This window comes from Myodes glareolus, chromosome 7 (assembly GCF_982192425.1).
Source record: "Myodes glareolus chromosome 7, mMyoGla1.1, whole genome shotgun sequence".
NCBI classification, from domain to species: domain Eukaryota; kingdom Metazoa; phylum Chordata; class Mammalia; order Rodentia; family Cricetidae; genus Myodes; species Myodes glareolus.
Genome location: NC_142032.1, coordinates 534,536 through 554,833, shown reverse-complemented (window position 1 = coordinate 554,833; position 20,298 = coordinate 534,536). Strand labels below are relative to the sequence as shown.

General features: G+C 43.0%; 1 protein-coding gene across 3 annotated transcripts in view; it reads left to right on the top strand.

Moving 5' to 3' along the window:
- The window catches only part of Grk5 (G protein-coupled receptor kinase 5), a 229,731-nt gene that overhangs the window by 140,216 nt on the left and 69,217 nt on the right, over positions 1 to 20,298 (top strand). For all 3 annotated transcript variants that reach the window (XM_048423316.3, XM_048423315.3, XM_048423317.3), the window contains 2 exons: positions 6,497 to 6,609; positions 19,561 to 19,638. In XM_048423316.3, coding sequence (XP_048279273.1) covers positions 6,497 to 6,609; positions 19,561 to 19,638 — 191 coding nt within the window. The remainder of the gene's footprint in view (positions 1 to 6,496; positions 6,610 to 19,560; positions 19,639 to 20,298) is intronic.

The following is a 20,298-nucleotide window of genomic DNA, read 5'->3' as shown; positions in this document are numbered from 1 at the left end:
GTCGCTAAGAATTCAGTCAGATAAAAACATTTGTCGCCAAAAATTCAGTCAGATAAAAACATTTATCCCCCAAACATCGCCCCTTTGTCAACAGGAAATAGCCAGATTGATGAACAACGCCCATTCTCCCTTAAAAAACTGGTCGTGATTATCATAATAAAGACATGTTTACCTGGTTACCGTATCCTAGGTAACAAAAAAAGGCGGACCTTTTGCCTAAGGCACCTGGTGAGATAAAAAATGCTACCTAGAAGTTTTTCCATCTAAATAGGGGAGCTGGAGAGATGGCTCAGCGGTTAAGGGCATTGCCTGCTCTTCCAAAGGTTATGAGTTCAATTCCCAATGACAACTGCTTTGGTTTTTAAACAATAGAGGGGGACTACATTACCAGTGACAGCTTCCCCCAGAGAAAGGATTTCTCTTGCATTCTTTACACTTAATTTTTAATTCAAAATTTTGCTGGTACAGGCAAACAAGATTTGCTTTTTAAAGCAGAGACCTGCAAGTCTCTAAGTTCAAAACCAGCCTACTTCCAGTACTGATTGTGCTGAATTTTTACACTGAGAGTTTTTAATACTCTTAAATGTTTATTTGGGAGGAGAGTTTTGTTTATGTTTTTCTAGGAATGCTGACATACATCTGGATGCCAGCGAGACCGACCAGAGAGATAAAGAAGATGACCCAATGGATGCTGAATGTCCTGCTATGGAAGATTCATGCGGAGGCAGCAGAGATGACCTTCTGGGCGGTGCCAAGAGCAGCTGTTTCACACCATCGACTTGAGCAACACCCTGTGCAACCTCTTATCTCTGACTCTATTTTGCCTTTTCCCTCCTTGGGGATGGGTGGGAGCAGATATCCTTGGCATGCTGCGTCTAGGTGGGGACCAGATTGGAAAATAGTTTTGCCTTATTGCTCTTAAAGACAATAATTAGGGGGAGATGTTGGGAGCCACCTGGAGGCACAGATGGTCCTGCAGTTTGGAGGTAGCCATGTGGGGCTGAGCAACCCTGCCTACACCCTTGCCTGCACATGCTCAGACCAGCAGAGTGGCATTGACCAATCGGGACAGCGTTCAGGCTGCTCCGCCGTTTAAAAGCAGCTGCCTCGGGGCCCAAGGCTCTCTCTAAGCTTTCTCTCGTCCCTGCTCTATCGTCCCTTCCCCCAATTTTCCTCAAGGGAATGCTCCAAATAAAAATGTGACCAGAAAAGGAATTCTCGTTTTTGGTGGCGTTCATTCCTGCGGGACAGGATGGCGCCCCACAAGCCTACAGGTCTAGCATACCTGACAGACTTTTCTGTGAAGCAGAATATTCTAAGGGTTGTCCTATCTTGTCTTGGGAAACTTCTGCAGTCACTGTCTTTTTTGTCCTGCTTATCCAGTTTGGACAGCATACTGTCAGCAGTCGAGGCAAGGTCACCCCGGTGGCTTACTTTTGCCACAAAGAAAATAAACTTCATATGGACTTTCTTCAGTGCCCATTATCTTCTCTGAAGTAGATTGGTGTTGCCAGGAGCAGACATGTCTCATGTCATAAAAACGAACCTATGTTAATAAAACATGTTAAATGTCATATTTCCAAATCTCTGGAGTGTTTGAAGATGACCTGACTATCTAAAATATAGCTCTGTTTGACCTTGAAAACATACCTAATATGACAAGTTTAATTGTAATAGGTGACTAATTACTAACCTGCATTTCCTTATTTTCATAAATAGGCGATAATAACTTTCAAGGACTAGAAATTTGCATTATACTGTTAAATGAGCTGTATAGGTACAATACTTTGAACAATAGTAGAAATGTGTGTACAGTATGTTCTAATAAAAATAATCTTAAATTTGTATCAATATATAAAAATACATATCAATGTAAAATATTTAAAACTGGTAGTTGTTTCTTTGGTTTAAAAATAGATTCAATAATCTCCCTTTTTATCCTATTTCTATATCCCTTCTTTCTCTATAATCCACCCTTATATCCTATCATATAGGTATCCCCGTTTTCTTTTTAAAACGGGAACCATGATTCTAAACTCGTTTGTTCAACCTTTTTCTTGACCATTACCAATAACAACTTGTAATCAATTACCCTAAACAATGACAAATATCCATAACCCACTGAATGACCAAAACCCACCCCACCTCTTTGGAATATGGATATTTTGTTTTTAAATTTACTTCCTACTCTCTGTGGATGATTGCATCTTTAGGGGATCCTGAAAAGAAAAATTTGGGTTAATTGTCTAGTCCTGGGAGAGGTAGCTGTATCATTTGTTGTCCAGTCTCTGCATTATGGAAAAGTTCAGGATTTGTCTCAAGTCTTGGTTTGAATAGTCTGTGAGGCTGGATCAATTCAACTAGCCACCTCAAAACTGTCCTGAGCAGTTTGTAATTTAAAATCCATCTTTAGGTGATTTTTTTTTTTTTTTTTTGGCTTAGTGGTGTTATCATAGTCCTGGTAGAATCATCGTTGTGGGGTTCCATCCTCCTTTTGGAGACTTCAAAAGTTGCTTTTAGGCATGGCCATGATTCACTGAAGAAAACTTAAGCATTCAGTTTGAGGATTTGTAGACATAGGATACCCCATTCAGTCCGAGGATTCAGATAGAGACAGGATTTTCCACATTTGGTTTGAGGATTCGGTAGAGGTAAGAAGTCTCTTTAGTGGCTGACTGCGTTGCTTCTCTGATCTTTAGCTTTCACTTCTAATATCTGACTCCGGGTTTTTAGTATTAGGACCAATTAGAATTTGCACTACACAAGCCAGTGATGCGCATGTCCCAAAGCAAGTTTTCAGGTTTTATAAGAGGGGCTGTGTGTGTGTGTGTGTGTGTGTGTGTGTGTGTGTGTGTGTGTGTGTAGTACATATGCAGTATGCCTGTTCCCCATGTGTATATCTTCCCAGATTTTCCAGCTGGAGAGAAAGAGAAAAGCCTTCTGGCCTTTTGACACTTCCCAGGCAATGCTGAAAATCTGACCATGTTTAGCACAGCCAGCGACTGCTATTACAGATCAGAAAGAGTCTACCCCAAGTCCATCCAGCCAGTTCTTTTTGTGTCTCCAGCTTTATTATCACCAGCCTTTGCAGGGACTATCTTCCCATCACATTAGCTTTCGCCACCACACTGAGAACTTGCTTTGTAATTCCTTCTTTCACCTTGACCATTCCCCTGCCCATATTCTTCTCACTATGGCTTCATCTATTCTGAAGGAATTTCACTTCCACTTGCTTTTGTGGATAAGAATAGATAATCCTTATTGGAGGCTGAGAACAAAGCCTGGAAAGACAGTGACTGGTTCTTTTCTTCCTGGACAGCTAGTAAGTAGCTTTCTTGCTTGGGATCTTCTTTATGGTTGGGAGAAGCAGTAAAAGGGGTTGCTGGTGGTAGTGGTCCTGACAGCTTATGCCAGAATCACATAATGTTTCCTGTGCCTGTGTTTTTGTCAGCCTTCTTTCCATACTGGCAGGAAATACCATATGCAGGGGGGAGAAATTCTGTAAGATGAACTCTAATGGAGTCACAATATGGTATATGAAATCTCATAATTGCTTTTGGAAATGGGGTTTCATTGCTCAAATCAAATAAGAGGTATTGTGCTCTTTCCTGTAACTGAGTGACATTGATGTTTGATCCATGGTAGTTTTCTCTGGTTCCAGGATTCTGCAGGGAAAGCTCCTTGATTGAGGGAAGCTATAAAGGTTTGTTTTCTTACCCCAGAGTCTGCGTGTGGGGGCTGCAGAATTGGGCGCAGTGAACAGTGAATTGTAGACTGAGCCTTGTGCTAACAGGTGCAGGCCACAGACCTGCCATGAACCACAGTGGCCAGGATTCCTCCTGTGACTGACAACCACACTCATCTAGCATGCCATTTCATAATTGTCACTTGGGATCATATCTGCTCACCCACATGCACCCATTTTGTTCCTTTCACCCAAGTAGCCCTCTCCTTCATCCATTCAGAATCTGACACACACTGAGGCCAAATTCTTGATGTAGTGACTATTTGTGAACCATCTGTACCTGGAGATGTGGAGCCTGTGCCCACATTGAAGGGCAGAGTTAAGACAAGTCTAGTGATGGTCTGGACTGAAGCACCTGGGAAGGGGCCAGGAAGAGGCTTTGCACTTGCCTCATTAATGTTAATTAAAGTATTCACTTTACATAAAACTGTATTAGTGAGCAACTTTTACATAGATTTATAACCTGTGAGTTCCCTCAAAAATAACCCCTACTTTTGAGCCCTTTGTTCATGAAAAGAACAATATATGTCTGCCGCGCCAGCACGGGCTGGAACCACGAGTCTCGGCAGAGGGTGTCCAGGTTGAATGAATTCACAGAGCTTGAGGTTGAGGTGGAACAGCTTCTTGTTTATTGTTCTGCTGGGGCTAGCTTTTATACCGCAGCACCAAAAGAGGAGTGGGCTGCGAAGGGACTGTCACCTGACCCCGGTAGGGACTGTCACCTGACCCAAGCAGGGACTGTTACCTGACCCCAGCAGGGATCAAGGAATGATCACATGCACTCAAACTTCCTTACCCAGCTCCAGGAGCAGAGGGAAGTTATGTTTTCTTTGCAGATAAGCATCTCAAATGGGGGCAGGGAAATGTAACTTGGGGCGGCAATTCCCACATATGTCTACTCTTTGTAGTTACTGTCAGATATGAATGCCTGGGCCTTAGGCTGGGCTTTAGTGGCATGGCATGGAAGAAAAAAAAACATATCATCAGTCTTAAATCCTCAGCACTGTTGAGATAAGCAGGCCTCTTTCCAGGAAGTTCTAGAAGCAGCTCCAGGGCTAAGGACACATGCCCTAACCTTAGTGGCTAGGTCCAGGGCGTGGGACACTTTCTGAACCTATAGCTGTAGCCAGTAAATAGACCTCCAATTTGGCTATTACTGAGTCAAGTGCCCATGCTTGACCTTATCATTATCATTGTAGTGGGGAGAATGAAGATTCTGATTGGATTGGGCTGTGTCATTTGCACTCTCTTTCTCTTTCCCTCCCTCCCTTCTTCCCTCCCTTTCTACCCCCCCCCCCCCATGTGTAGCCCTGGCTATCCTAGAACGTGCTCTGTAGATCAGAAAGACCTCAAACTCACAGATTAGCCTGTCTCCGCCTCCTGAGTGCTGGGATTAAAGGTGTGTGTCACCACCTCCTGGCTGCATTTGCTCTGTCTTGAACCTGTCATTATAGCTGGAAGACAGGTGACTCTGATTTGCTAGGGTCGAGTCACAAACCATTTTCAGAACTTGAGAAGCACCAGCCTCCCCAAACTAGAAGGTTTGGTGGGGATTTTTTCAGACTTGGGGAGAGGATGTTCCCTAGAAGAGAAGATGGTGTAGAATAAAGAAGATTTACATCTGGGCTAATAATAGGTTCCCCCCTTGCTAGTGAATGATTATCCTTGTTCCATAACTGCCTAGGACTCACCTCTTCCTTTCCACTAAGTTGCTTCCAAGCACTTTAAGTTTAAGGGACCGCTGCGGATTGGAAGATTGGAGCCTCTGGGACAGCATGGCTCAGTGGTCATTTCCTCAAGCATCCTCTGTCCAGGGAAAGCTCAAAAAATCTTAAGTGTTATTGCTGGGAAAGAATCCTAGTCCTAGCCCCAAATATGTGCTTTGTTTTCATAGGAGGAAAAACAAAGAATGTCAAAGAGAGGATGGGATGAGCCATTGAAGTAATAAAGCATCTAGTGCTAGGACTCCAGCTCCTGGCCTTAGGGTTGGGTGGCTCACCTTGTTTCTTCTTCAGAACCCTCTTGGTGACTGAGTGGCTGAAGGCGTGTCACTTCCTGTTTCTATGCCTGTTCATATGGGAAATGCAGTTTTTATTTGAAGCATTCAAAGTGTGGGCTTTTCTCCAAATGGGTAAAAATGGAAGGAAAAAAAAATCAAAAAACCCAGTGCGAAAATTGTATATACTAGGATGCTTTGAATTATAAGTAATTTAGAATTTTTTTTTCAAACTGCCCTAAGAAATCAGCTTTTCAGATTTGCTGTGGGCTGTGGGCGTGGTTTGATCCAGAGGTCTGGACATCACCAGGGGACAACTCTGCTGCTTGTTATTTTTTCAGTTCTGCCCTCCTGGTTCAGCTCCATTCTCACAGCAGCTTTCCAGGCAAGGTCCCGGACACTGTTGTAGGCACTGATTTCCCGAGCAAGAGGGAATGCCAGCTGAGTTGGTATAGGCCATGAGCCTGCCACCCTCATCCAGTCGCCAGAATCAGGCTTTTTCTTTTTGTCTGGCCAGAGAAGATGCATAATTGCCAGCACCACTCGTGTCTCTGTATAGAAGTCATAAACAGCTAGGTTGGCCTGGCACCATTCTCTATTTTAGACTGCTGTCTCTCTGTCCAGATCCTATGAAATAATGGCTTACGTCCACCATTATCTGGCCTCATCTATCCAGAGTTCTTGGCACAATTATAGAGTAACACATTGCCCTGCCTAGTGTTCTCCTGCTCTCACCACACTTTTCTTGTCTCCAGACAGAGATTACTGCAGTCTATGTGACAAGCAACCAATTGGGAGACTGCTTTTTCGGCAGTTCTGTGAAACCAGGCCTGGACTGGAGTGCTACATTCAGTTTCTGGACTTAGTGGTAAGTTCCCGCCAAGTGGCCCTCGGATTTTCAGTGATCAGCAGTTGGTTTTTGTCAGAAGGAAATAAAGATAAACCTGATGGTTTTGAAACCTGAAATATTTAAACTCTTACTGCATGAGAAGGTTCTTAATGTTGAGGTAGCTCTTGGATGCTGGTGCCCTTCCTCCAACTGAGATACTTCATGTAAAATACACAGCTAGTATCTTTGTCCACCAGTTTACTGTCTATTTCTCCAGGAAATGCAAACTTTTGTCTTTTGAGTTTCTTGTTCACCCCATTTAGCAGAGCTTCCGAAACACAAAGGCACCATCAGTAAACTCTTGTTCAGTGAGTGCCCATTGGCTGTTTCCAGCCAGCCCTCACTGTCTCTATCAGGTGGCTGTGCCGGATGCTTCCAGAACTTCCTTCAGCTGTGTTGTGTCTCATTTGTTTAACAAAAGCATAAGCTTTAAAGGAGATTATGAAAATTCTCAGGAGTTCATTCGCCTTTGATCAGGATGGTCAAGACCCCTAAGCTCATAGCCTAGACAACTACCCTTTGGATTTCTATCTGGGGATGGAGATTAGGGACTTTAGGTGGCAGAGGAAGAGCAATAGAGAACCCCTGTGAAGGGAGTGGGGCCAGCTTGGATTTCCTGTCAAGGACAGGATCAAGACACTATTATTTCTTAGAGACTCACATGGCTTCTATCTCTGTTTAGGCTGCTTCCCCACAGGGTTCAAGTTTTTATGTCTCTTCACAGTTTCCCTGTTGTCTCTAGACCAATAAGCAAAGCTATAGGGTAAACATCTACACTGAAGTTCCACCACCTCTACCAAGTCAACATACCCACACATGCAGTCACTTCTCCCAGGTTCTCGAAACTCTCAGCCCCAAGAATGTACCTGGCTCCCCAGTTACTGGAAGCTAAAGTCTTTGCAGTGGCCTTAATTCATCTGTCTTCCTCATTCTTTGCCCATGTTCAGGGACCAGGTGCTCAGCTCCTTGACCCCTTGATCCCTTTTCAGCATCTGTGGCTTCTGCCTCAGTCCTGGTTCTGACACAAGCTCTAGCATCTTTCACTTGAATGATCAAGCTAGTTCTCAACCGTGACTGGAGATTAAAAACACATGGGAGCCTTAAAAACTGCCAATGCCCAAGCTGAAACCCAGAGTAATAAATTTGAATCTCTGAGAGTAGAGCCTATTTTTTTTTAACTTATTATGGACTGTTCAGTCTACTAAAAAAGTAAAAGTCAGCTGTATAATGTAATGCGCCCTCATGTGCCTCTCACCCCACTTCAACAGTGACTAGCCCAGGCTTCCACCCTCCCCTCAGCAGTGGCTTATAGCAATTATCAACTATCAAAATTGTTTCATCTGTGAAGTTTTTAGTATGTATCTTTAAAGAGTAAGTGCTCTTTAAAGCAAAATAAAACCAAAAAATGACTAAGGATTTATGTCTTACTGTTCTATTATGGGAAGAGACACCATGACCATGACAACTTTTGTAAGAGAAAGCATTTAACTGGGGTCTTTCTTACAGTTTCAGATATTTAGTCCACTATTATCATGGTGGGAAGGGAAGCATAGCAGCATGCAGGTAGGTGCTGAAATGTAGTTGAGAGAGCTACATCCTGAGAGAGAGGCCTAAATCTGTTGAGGAGTGAAGGTTTTCGACATGGCAGCATTCTAATTTTACTCTTCTTCATGCTAATTGGATCACTTTCTTTACTTCTTCAATGGCTACTTTAAGAGTAAAGTTCAAATAGAAACTGACTGATGAAAGCTTTTCCTATATTTTATGTTTCAAGATAGCCAATTTGGGGTTGGGAGATAGCTCAGTTGGTAAAATGTTTGTCACACAGCATGAAGATCTGCCACCTACCAAAAAAAAAAAAAAAAAAAAAAAGCCGGTGGCAGTGAGCTCTTATATTCACAGTGCTGGAGAGGACATTATCAGTTAGCCTAACCTATTTGATGAGTATGAAATTCAGTGACATACTTTCTCAAAAATCAAGGTGAAAAATACCTGAGGAACAACACCTGAAATTGACTTCTAGCCTTCATATGCTTATACATATACATACACTTTTCCCAAAACACAGCAAATCAAGAGCTCTAAACACCATCAATAGTGGTCACCTTGAGCCTCGTGGCTTTAATGTGTGGTATGTGTCCCAGTGCACTGAAGTTTTGTCCTTACTTCTTCCTGGAATCACTGTTGGCCTGTGGGACCCCCCCTTGGAGCACTTGTGGAACCCAGGATTCACTAACAGCTCCTTGCTGTCTGCAGTGACAAAATTCTGGATCCATCTTGTACTATACCAAGGAGCCTGGTTCCTTTGCCTGGAAAGTGATTTGGGAACCACAACATGACACTAGGGGTGCTCGTTGTAACCAGATAAAACATCATTTCTAGCAGGTAGTAATGTTTTTCGAATCTCTAAGGACTTTATTGTGTATCTGGGGTTGGGAAGTATTGATGTCAAGCTAATACCCAGGTTCTGAGGATGGCTTACCAGATTAGCCACCAGCAAACTGTTGCTTTTGCTTTAATTCCCAGCTTTCACCAGATGTTTTTTCCACTTCTGGTTCTGCCCAACTATTTGCTTGTTGGAGCTCTGGCTTGCTAGACTAAGTTAAGTTTCCTGGACCTGACTGTCTGAACCCTTTCTTTCTGTGATGCCACTCCATGATCTCATTTCCCTGGCAGGTGCCTGCTTGTTCTCTTGGCCCTGTTAGAACCTCTCCCACCTCATTTCCCCTCTTCTCTGAGTCCTTGCTTCCTATGTACACACATTATTACACTGTACTGGCAGATGGTTAGTAACAGAAATTGCTGGATCCAGAGATAGGTTGCCAGGATGGTGCAGATTCTGTCTCTAGCTCTTGTGAAACTGTGGACAGGCATTAACCTCTCTGTATGAGGGACTCCTCTTTTCCAGGCTCTTTGGTTATGGCCCTCAAATCTGAAGACCACTGGTCAGGAATGAACTAGGGCCCTCTGTGTGTACCCACCTACTGCAGTCACCTGGACTATGTTTTGGAGAGCCCTCACTTTGGCCTCATTTGCCTTTCTTTAGGAACTCAGAACACTGTGACCTACAACAAAGCTTTCGCTTGAGCCAGGATGAGAAGCCCTATTACCAAGCTCCTCACTAGTCTTTAGCATGTCGTTCATATAACATAAATACTTTTTGCTAGGTAGAGTTCTAGATATTTGGGACAAATTGATAGAATAGCCTAAAATGTCTACACTTGTGATGTTACCTTCTAGCCAGGAAAGGATGTGCCCTGTGCCATAAGCACAGGAGGACAGTGATTTTTAAATCCCAGAAAGTGGTAATTGGGGTGGAAAAAAATGATCAGGACAGATTACAGTATTGGGAGTAAGGAAAAGGAGGCCTGGTTGTAGTGTTGAGACAAGTGGTGAGCATGGGTAATCTTGCAAAGGTAACATGTGACTGAAGATTAGAAGGAGTTGGAGCTAGTAGGTAGTGAAAGCGTATTTCAGAAAGGGAATCTGCTGTAAGAAGGCTTGTTGACAACAGTGTCCTTGGTTAGAGAGGAAGCACAAGGAGTAGGACAAGCATTGATCATGCAAGACCCTATGCCTCTGAACAACTTTGGCTTTTATGATGCTGGAAGCTCAGGAAACAAAGGGGGATTTTAGCAAAGCAGTAGATGGCATGATTTGATCTAGGTGGGTATAGGTAAATCTGGTAGATCTGAGAGAAGCCAGTTTATAGCAATTCAGGTGAAAGCCACAGTGTTTGGGCCAGCGTGAAAACAGTAGTGACAGATGGTTGGATTAGGCTTTGAGGGGGGGGGGGCATGTATTAAAGGCAGAATTTCCAGAGTTCCCTGATGGACTGGAGATGAGATAGAATTGTTGAGGATGTTTCCTCTGTTAGTCAACAGAATAACTGACCCAAAACTGCTTAAGTAAACAGGGATTTATTTTGGTTCATCATGGTGGGGAAGTCTTGGTGTCAAAAACTTGAGGCATCCATAGTCAGGAAGCAGAGAGTGATGAATAAAGGTTGCCATTGCCTCTGCCTCTTCCTTCTCCTTCTAAAAAAAATGGTTTTCTTACTCAAAAAGTTTTATTTGTGCCTGCGTGAATATCTGTATACCATGTACATGCCTGGTACTCTTGAAGACCAGAGGACAGTGTTGAATCCCCTGAGACTGAAGTTACAGACAGTTGTGAACAGTCATATTGTGGGTTCTGAGAATTGAACTCAAGTACTCTGGAATAGCAACCAGTGCTCCTAACCTCTGAGCCATATCTCCAGTCCTGCTTGCTTGCTTGCTTGCTTGCTTGCTTCCTTCCTTCCTTCCTTTTACAGTTGGAGGACATGAGTGGAGCCATTCATATTAGGGTAAGTCTTCTCACTTCAGTGAACTTCATCTAGATTGCTCCTCATGGGCATGCTTGTCTCTTTCATGATTAAAAATCATGTCAAATTGACAGTATTAGCCAGCTTCCAAGCAACTGGGAGAATGAAGCAAGACTAAGGCCTTGGGGAGCTCATGCTGAGAGATTTCATTTTGTAGTCCAAGCCTTTAATAAGATATACATATGAAGATAGGTATCTAGATCTGGGGCTCATGAGGAAGGCTTGGGCTGGGAATGGAAAAACCAGAAATTGTCACTCTACAGCTGAAACATAAAGCTTTGGGCTGTGGGGGCTGCTTTTCCCAGCAGATAGAGGGAGCTGGAGCAGCAGTGACGACCATAGTTTGTGAGTGCAGGACCAGGGCTGCTCCCCATCTGGAAAAGATGAGGTGGCAGCAGCCTTGAGACCTGTCTGAAGAGTTGGTGAGGCAGAGCAGGATCAGGCTGAACTGAGGAGCTGGTGGAATTTTCCAGCTATGTACTATGTTAGGTGTATCTAGTCCACAAAAAGGGAAAAAATAAAACTCAATGGATGCCCAGTTTCCGGTTGTGCAGTCCTTTCCTTCTTATGGTGCCAGTATCCAGAGCTGTTTATTAGAAAGGAAATGGGAGTCTGTCTCTTGCATTAACAAGTCAAATGTTCTATATACACCTTGACAGAGCACCAACTTAGGCTGATCTGAAGCCTTGGTACTTTTAGTTGGGAATTAGCAAGCCCCTTTCATTGCCACCTGTTGTCATAATTAGCCTCTGGACCCATCTTTTATATTTAAAGACTTTGCTGAGTTTTCTAGTGCCAACATAACTTCTCATGTGAAATTGTTATTTTTTTCCTTTCATTTTGACTGGATGGAGGAGGTAGGAATGTTTGCTAGTCTGTTCTTGGGGTATGAGGGAAGACTGGTGGATATTGAGCCAGGTTTGCTTGGCATGTATTTATCAGATATCTCCTATGCGCAAGGCTGTCTTCTGCAGTTGGGAGATGTACAATGAATGGAAAAAGCAAGTTCTTTACTGTTGTTTTGCATTCAGTACAGTGGCTGAACCTTAAGAAAGTACTGTCCCAACTGGTAACTGCAACTCTGCAGCTACTACCAGCAGTTTGGTCACATGGGGCTGCAGCCAGGCAGGAATTCTGTTCCCTCAGCCACTGCTAAATCTCTATTCTTCTTTAGACTCAGGATTCAAAGGCTGAGGTGAAATTCCACTAGCTCAGAGGGGCTGAATAGCAAACAGCTAACCTTCTCTCCTTGCTTGTGTCTCCCAAAAAAGGGCCTTCCTTCTGCTCAGCCCCACTAAAGACCTTCACTACATTTTGTCATTCCTTACCATTTCCTGTCAGCTGGTTGACTCAGCCTCCTGACCCCAGGTTAATTTTATTTTATCAAACAAATGTAACATGTCTTTGCATCATTAATAGAAATAGCAGAAACAAATATAACATACCTTTACACAGTTAAAATAATATTCCACAACACTTTACCACATGGGAGCTCATCTTTTTGGGTAAAGAAAAGATCAACTATCAGCAAATAAGAAAATGCCTAAAGAAGTAAGCAGCACCAGCTATAATTTCAAAGAGCTGTTAAGCGTAGGAACCAACATATTAGAGTGGGTCTCTGATTCTTGTGCCTGCTCTTGAGGCTTTTTTCTTATTCTGGATTGCCTTGTCCGGCTTTGATGTGATTTTTTTTCTTTATCTCATTATATTTTATTTTGTCATGTTTAGTTGTTATCTCATAGGAGCCTGTTCTTTTCTAATGGGAGACAGAAAGGGAGTGGATCCAGAGGGGAGGTGAAGTGGGGAGGAACAGCGAGGAGTAGAGGGAGGGGAAATTGTAGCTCAGACATTACTCACAGGCTAAAGTTCAAAGGTCATTCCTGGTACTTTTAGTCTATACCCTCACAAAGATAGGGGCCTGTTCTTCCTTTCTCTCAATGATACCATCTCATATGCTGTTCCAAGATGATACAGTGAATCTCTGACCCAGGGGCCTGTTCAGTGTGGGCCATACGATAGGCAGGTACAGCTTTTGGAGTAGGCCAGATCCATCTAACCCTGCACCACCTCATGCAGTGGCTCAGCATTGTAACTGTAGTGCAGAAAGTAAGCCAGGTTGGGCCCTACCCCCTGCAGCATGGTGCAGGCTATCACCTGGGTCTTCCCAGGAAGTGGTCACTTACCTGAAGTGTGAATGTTTTTCATAGCAGGGAAGTTTACAAAGTTAACACAGGTGAGAAGATTAGCTGATGTGCTTCCCATGTTCTGACATGCTAGGATGAGGGAAGAGACTAAAATAGGCTGATCTGTGAGAGCTCAGTCTTCAGAAGAAATTTTGGGGCCTGAGATGCCAAAGTGGAAGGGAGTTGAGAAAGCAACTTTATCATCACACTGTCCTTCCCCTCTACTGGGTGGAAAGGGCTTGGAGGAGCAGTCTCTGTAGTCAGCACATGCAAATAACCAGGACCAGTGTGGGTGGATCTTGCTGTTTCTCCAGAAAGGTCTGCTTGGAGTAGCAGGACCAGTGTGGGTGGATCTTGCTGTTTCTCCAGAAAGGTCTGCTTGGAGTAGCACTGCCGCCCAGGCTTGATACAGACCTGCATCACAGGCTTTGGAAAAGGTGACCATATCAATAATTATGGAAGTCGGAGATAGCAAAGTTTCTTGACATTTCTGACTTCATATTTCTGCCAGTGCTAGACAGTAAGTCTGCTGAGGTGAAGCCGAAACTAGTATAAACTTTTTTCCCCCTTAAACCCAAGGTATCAGTTGTATAGCCTTGGCTGGTTTAGAGCTCACTTTGAGACCAGGATGGCCTCAAATTCATAGAGATCCATCTGCCTCTGTGCCCTGAAATGGTATATGTCACTGTACCCAGCTTATATGCTGTTCTTGATCCAGAGTGATTCTTTTGAACATGGTCCTTAAAAAAAAATCATCTGAGGGAAAGGGGCTTTCCCTGCTAGGACCTGTTTTCCCAGCATTTTCTGAGATTGATGATGCAGTCTTAGCAGGCCCAGAGCATGAAATAGCAGGTTATAAGCTGGGCTGACCAGTGGTGTTGATGCTCTCTGGCAGTACAGATAGATGACCAATCCTTTGTTGGCTAAACTCAGTAGAGCATTTTGCTCCTTGTGACAAGGTAGCACCTGCCCCCCAAGGCCATCTTTCATTTCTTATTAATCACAAATACTGCCTGCCTTATTTTTACCTGGAGTGAATCTGAAAGGAGAAATAGCCTCCAAGGACACCGTATTTATGAGCAGTGGGAAGGACGTGGGTGGACAGGGGAGAAGATGGTTAGAACCTCTTCTGTTGTGGTAGGGGACATGGACTAGCGACTCTGGTGGGAAGGCATCATCTTCAGATGGAGTTCAAAGGACATTCCTTGCATTAGGTTTTCCTTTCTTGTCTTTTAGAATTATGAGATAGGGTCTTCCCACTGAGACTTGGCTGACTTGAGATTCCCCACCCCAACCTCCAAGTGCTGGAATTATGAGTTTGTACCACAGCTCATCACTATTTCTCTTCTTTGAAGTCATCATTTGCCTGCCATTTTTGAAAATTTCTAGGCTCTTGGCACAAACTTCTATTGCTGCTTCCATTTTCTGATATGAGCTGGCATAAACTGATTAGAACTTTTCCTTACTACTGGACAGGAATATTGGCAGAGAGGTTGTTCTGGGCTGGTCCCAGCCTTGTGCCATGTGATCTGCCTTGGGCCCATCCATCATGGCCCCTTCCTTCTCTCTTTCAGTGGCCTCTCAGTTCTCATCCCCACAAGCTCCAGCCTTCATTGGATCATTCTGGAGACAAGGCCTGTCACTCTAGGTGACTTAATCAGCATGGAAAACCCAGCTGGCATCTTTCTGTTGGTTTTCTGCCTCCCAAAACTAATGCTTCTCAAGTGGTGGTGGCCTGACAGTCTCGTCAGAAAAAGGTCTTTTGATCCAGGAGTGGGAAGGCCTGTCCCCAAGTGCTCCCAGCTGCCTTCTGGTGAAGTTTGCATCCATCTGGCCTCAGCTGGGAGACAGCTGACCTGAATGTGATGTTATTTTCTTTTTTTTAACATGGATTTTAGAACCCAGAGCAATAATATTTTCAGCTAGTCACTGAGCCTGATCAGTGAGCCCCAGACCTTCGTCTGGTTAAATAAATCTGCCTTTATAGATGTATTTTGGGACAGTGCAAATTCAGTGTTCAGAGTGGGATTGAGTTACCACAAATGGTGGTCAGTCATTTGCCCAGGGTCCTGGCCCTATAAAGCAGTCTGGCTATGTCCATGTGCCAGACCACAGGGTGAGGCTTCCAGTAACACAGGATACTGGGTGCTTCTTTGCTCCCCCTGGAAAAGGGGGGGTTGGCTTTAGTGTTGAAGCTCTGTTGCAACCGCTCTGTAATATGTGAAACTTGGAACCTCAGTGTTTTCCTCTGTATATTGGGAACGGTTATTTCTGCATGTTGGACAAGTCTGTCAAAAGTGCTCCATGTAATCTCTCTCTCTCTCTTTCTCTCTCTCTCTCTCTCTCTCTGTGTGTGTGTGTGTGTGTGTGTTTACATGTGTGTACCCATCTGAATTTTAGGGAAGATTGTTGGGAATATAGGGAAAGAAAGTAACAGGAAGAATTAAGAAGAAAGAGCTACCTCCTCTCCTTAAAGCTTCTCAAAAATTCATCAGTCAAAGCAAGGCACCATGAAAGTTGCAGTAATCCAAGTCTCCTTTTGCTAGTGAGGAGGAATTGATTGTAGGAGAAATATGCTGTGACCCGATGGCACAGTGGGAATCAGGGTCTACTCGGACAGTTCTTACGCTGTTGCTATTGGCTGTGTGAACTTGGGCAAGTTCTTTGTTTCTCTGAGCCTTAGTTGTAGCCTATAAATTAAAAGGTTGCATATCTTCTAGAACAACCACGCCTTAGCCCAAATGGTCATAAGTTTCGTGTTTATATATTGAAGTATTGTGACTCTTGGCTATTTTTTATTAGAAGAGGGCCATCAAGGCAAGGGAACTTACTTGATTTGGATAAAAATGTACTGCTCCCTTGGTGGACCTTCCACATGCTTTCTGACTTTTTTTTTGTTTTTTTTTTTTTTGTTTTTGTATTTCCAGGAGTGTCTTTTGATAGGCATAAGGGAACCAGGACTTAGATCCTGAACTGTGAGCTGCCTTCAATTTGGCAAGGATCTACTATATCATTTAGTGCTTGGAAGAGTACAGATCTGTCTGCATTGGTCATTTCCTATGCCTTTTTGGCCTGTACTTTGGTGTTGAGGCTGACGAATTCTCAGGTGATAGGTTTTGAAGTGGTTATACTCCATCTGCAATTAGTTGCTTTATCTAAATGAGAAAGGCAAACTCACTCAAGCTTCTTGTTACACATGAGACCTTTTATCCATTTAGCAAGTGCATTGGATGAGTGAAGGAGCCCTTCTTGGCTCAAGGAAAATATAAAACTTTGATTTTCTGATTTCTTTAGAACTTGAAATTTTCTGAATTGTTCAGTGACCTGGAGTCCTAAGTTTCTTAATGATACCAAGGAAGAGTTCTGGGTATGGAAATCAGAGGCCCAGCCATGTCAGCTCTGACTTCATGACTCTGGGAAAGTGGCTTTTCACTACTGAGGAGTGAGAATGGCACCCTTTGACTCCCTGGTTCCTGATCTGTCAAGATGTGATGTCATAACTCTTCCTGCCATGAACTTCTCTGTGCTTTCCCCACACAATGAAAAATATTCTTTAAAACTCTAAACTAGAATAAATTCTTCTTCTCTTAATTTGCTTCTCAAGTTTGTTACAGCAACAGAGAAAGTAATTAAAACAAAAAAATTGTGCTGAGAAAGTGGATTTTTACTGTGATAGACCTAATCATGATGTTTGTAGGCCTTTAGAACTGGTTGGCAGAAGGAACGTGGAAGCGTTTAGAGCTGCAGGCTAGAGTGTTGTAAGTAGAGCTTAATGGGCCATTCTGGTGGGAGATCAGAAGATTCAAATGCTGGTAGAAATGTAGATAGTAAAGGCTAGGCCAAGGAGGTATCAGAGAGAAACAAATGCTATGAGGAATTGGGCTAGAGGTCACTCGTATTACAAAGGATCTGGCTACATTTTACATATGTCTGAGATTAAATCCTAAAATAATGGACTAATATGTTTAGTGGAAGAAATTTCATGACAGTGTAGTCGAACTGTGACCTGGTTTTTGTTCTCTTCTTTTAGTTTAATTTATAGAAAAAATTACGAGCAAAAAGTTGCTAATGGAGACTGCACTTTTATTTCCTGGACACCCAGACCCAAATCATCACACAGAAACTACATTAGTTGCAACACTGTCTGGCCAATGACTCAGGCATATTTCTCTCTAGCTCTTGCATCTTAAGTTAACCCTTAATTCTTGTCTTTGTTTAGCCATATGGCTTGGTACCTTTTGTGCAGCATTCTCATCTTGCTTCCTCTGTGTCTGGGTGGCAACTGTGTCTGGCTTTCCTCTTCCCAGAATTCTCCTAGTCTGGTCACCTCACCTATATTTCCTGCCTGGATATTGGCTAATCAGTGTTTAATTAAACTCATACAAGTGACAAATCTTTACAGGGTACAAGAGCATTCATTATTCCACAGCAAAAAGTAGAACAGAAAGATATGAAAAATGTTGAATTTTGTGAAGAAAAGAATGTTGGCATACTTAAATTGTAGACAGGGTAGGCACAGAAAAAGCCAAGGATAAAAGTAGGTATAAGTGCTAGAGGGAATAGCATCATGGAGCACAGGAACAATAGTACAGGGGTCTTGAGGATAAGACCTTAGTCATAGAAGACTCCAGGACATGAAAATGAAAATTGATTTGAAAGCAGAATGTGGGTGTTTGTGTATGTGGAGGGGTGTGCCTGAGACTAATGTTTTGAAGGCAATTTACTATGCTTTCCAAGAGTATCTGAGTAGACATTCAGAGACCCAGTGCAGCTGAAATAAAAGGGGTCCTGGATACATCTTGAGCTAGCCATAGTACCCAATTTCACAGGCAACCTGAATGCAAGAGTTACAGTGTCATGGAGGCTTGTACTGAGCTTCCAGGAAAAAGCCAATGAGACCAAGAAATGTCTGACAGTTCACAGCCCCTGCAGGGAATTCATATGTATTGTAGTTGACAGGACTATAGGAGTGGTACTGGCCAAGTCTATTGGAGCTCATATATTGTCACCACAAACCCTAGATGCTGGGCATGAAGTGACAGGGTTTGGTGTTTGCTGTGCTGCATTTCATTCTTGCTTTGGTTTAGGCTTGCTTTTCTTCAGTTCTTTTGGAATGGAAATACTTATTCTACCACTATATATTAGAAGAATGTAACTTTTAAATTTTTTATAGAAATCACAACTGAGAGTATGTTTTTGGTTTCAGGGGTCTCAGAAAAGATTTTTGGACTTTTGAACATTCTCAGAACCATAAAAACTAAAGTTGAGTTTGATAGATTTTGCATTATGAGACAACTGTGAGCCTATGGGGGGCCAAGTACAGAATGTTTTGGTTTGAGTGTCAAATATTTCCTCTGTCTCCTGTTTGAACACTTAGTCCCTAGAATAGTGATTCTGTTTGTGGAGGCTATAGAACCTTTGGGACATAGAAGTTAGGCCCCATGGCTGACATGTTGCTTTAGTGGCAAGCCTTACATGTTACAGCTCAAATCTATTTTTCGCCTGAGTGTTCTACTTCCTTATCTAACAAAATGTGACGAGGTTGGGTCCCGATTCCTGCCACCATGAACTCTACCATGGCCTTCCCGCTATGATGGACTATACCAGTGGTTCTCAATCTTCCTAATGCTGAGACCGTTTAATACAGTTTCTCATGTGGTGACCTCCAACCGTAAAAATGTTTTACTACTACTTCATAACTATAATTTTCCTACTATTAAGAATTGTAATTTGGCCAGGTGGTGGTGACTCACACCTTTAATCCCAGCACTTGAGAAGCAGAGGCAGGTGGATCTCTGTGAATTCAAGACCAGCCTAGTCTACAGAGAGAGTTCCAGGACAACCAGAGATACACAGTGTTTCAAAAATTAAAAAAAAGGCCATAATGTAAATTTCCGATATGCAACCCCAAAGGGGTTGTGATCCATAGGTTGAGAACTGCTATACTATATTACTTAAGGTTGTAAACCCATTTTCCCTTAAAAATAAATAACAGTTCCTGTTCCCTTGTCATATTACCTGTTTCTTTTAAGGTTCTGGTAAGAACATCTAGAAAAACCACTGTGTTTCTTTTTTGTCAAACTTCTATTTCTGTTTTCTATTAGAAAAAAATCAATTATGTAGCAGAAATCTATTGGATTCACAGTTTCAGAGGTTTCAGTTCATGATTGACTGGATCAATAACTATGGAGGGTAGAGTTTTTTTTTTTTATTGTACTTTGAGCTCCCTGTCCATGTCTTCCTCTCTGTGTGCTACAGTTACCTATTCTGCAGAAAGAGGGGGTTGGTCAGGTGGTTCCTGATCAAGAGGTTCCAAGGCACCATAATTATTCCAACTTCAGTAGCAACACTATTAGTAGTTCTCTTTTCCTTTTGTTTTAGGCAGAGTATGAAGTTACTCCAGATGAAAAACTTGGAGAGAAGGGGAAGGAAATAATGACCAAGTATCTCACTCCAAAGGTAAGAGTCCTCCCAGACTTCTCATTGGGAGGAATGGGGAGCTCTGTCTATGAATGTGTGCAACCCTGACACACAGGAAGGGTGGCTGCTTCTGGTCGTTTTCCATCTCCACCCAGATCATGCCTCAGCCACATAGATTCAGAAGTGGGTGGTCTAGGATAGACCTGGCATAGGGTAGGAAACCTGGTTCCATGAAAGGGTCGTCCTACTGCCTACTGCCCACAGATTTAGACAGGAAGGTGAGTCTCACCAAAATTGGAGTTGGACGTGCACAGCTGGGGAAGGAAAGATACCCTCACTCATGGTCCTGTAAGCAACTTTAAAGAAACTCATTTGGTGAGCTGGTGGTGATGCGGGACACTGTCTTAACCCATTTAATGATCTGGTCATAGCTGTTCTACCTATTTGGTTAAGCTGCTTTAGCTGAGTGAACCTCAGAAACATTTACTCCCCATCCTACATACTTCTACCACCGGTTTTTTTTTCCTTTTTGAGACAAAATCTCACTATTTCATACTGGCCAAGAACTCACTGTGTAGTCTAACCTAAACATTTTTTAAATTTGTATTTTGTGTGTGCACGTGCACACGTGCATGCATGCACACGTATGCCATGACATGCACAGAGATTAGATGAGAATTTCATGAGTCAGTGAAATTC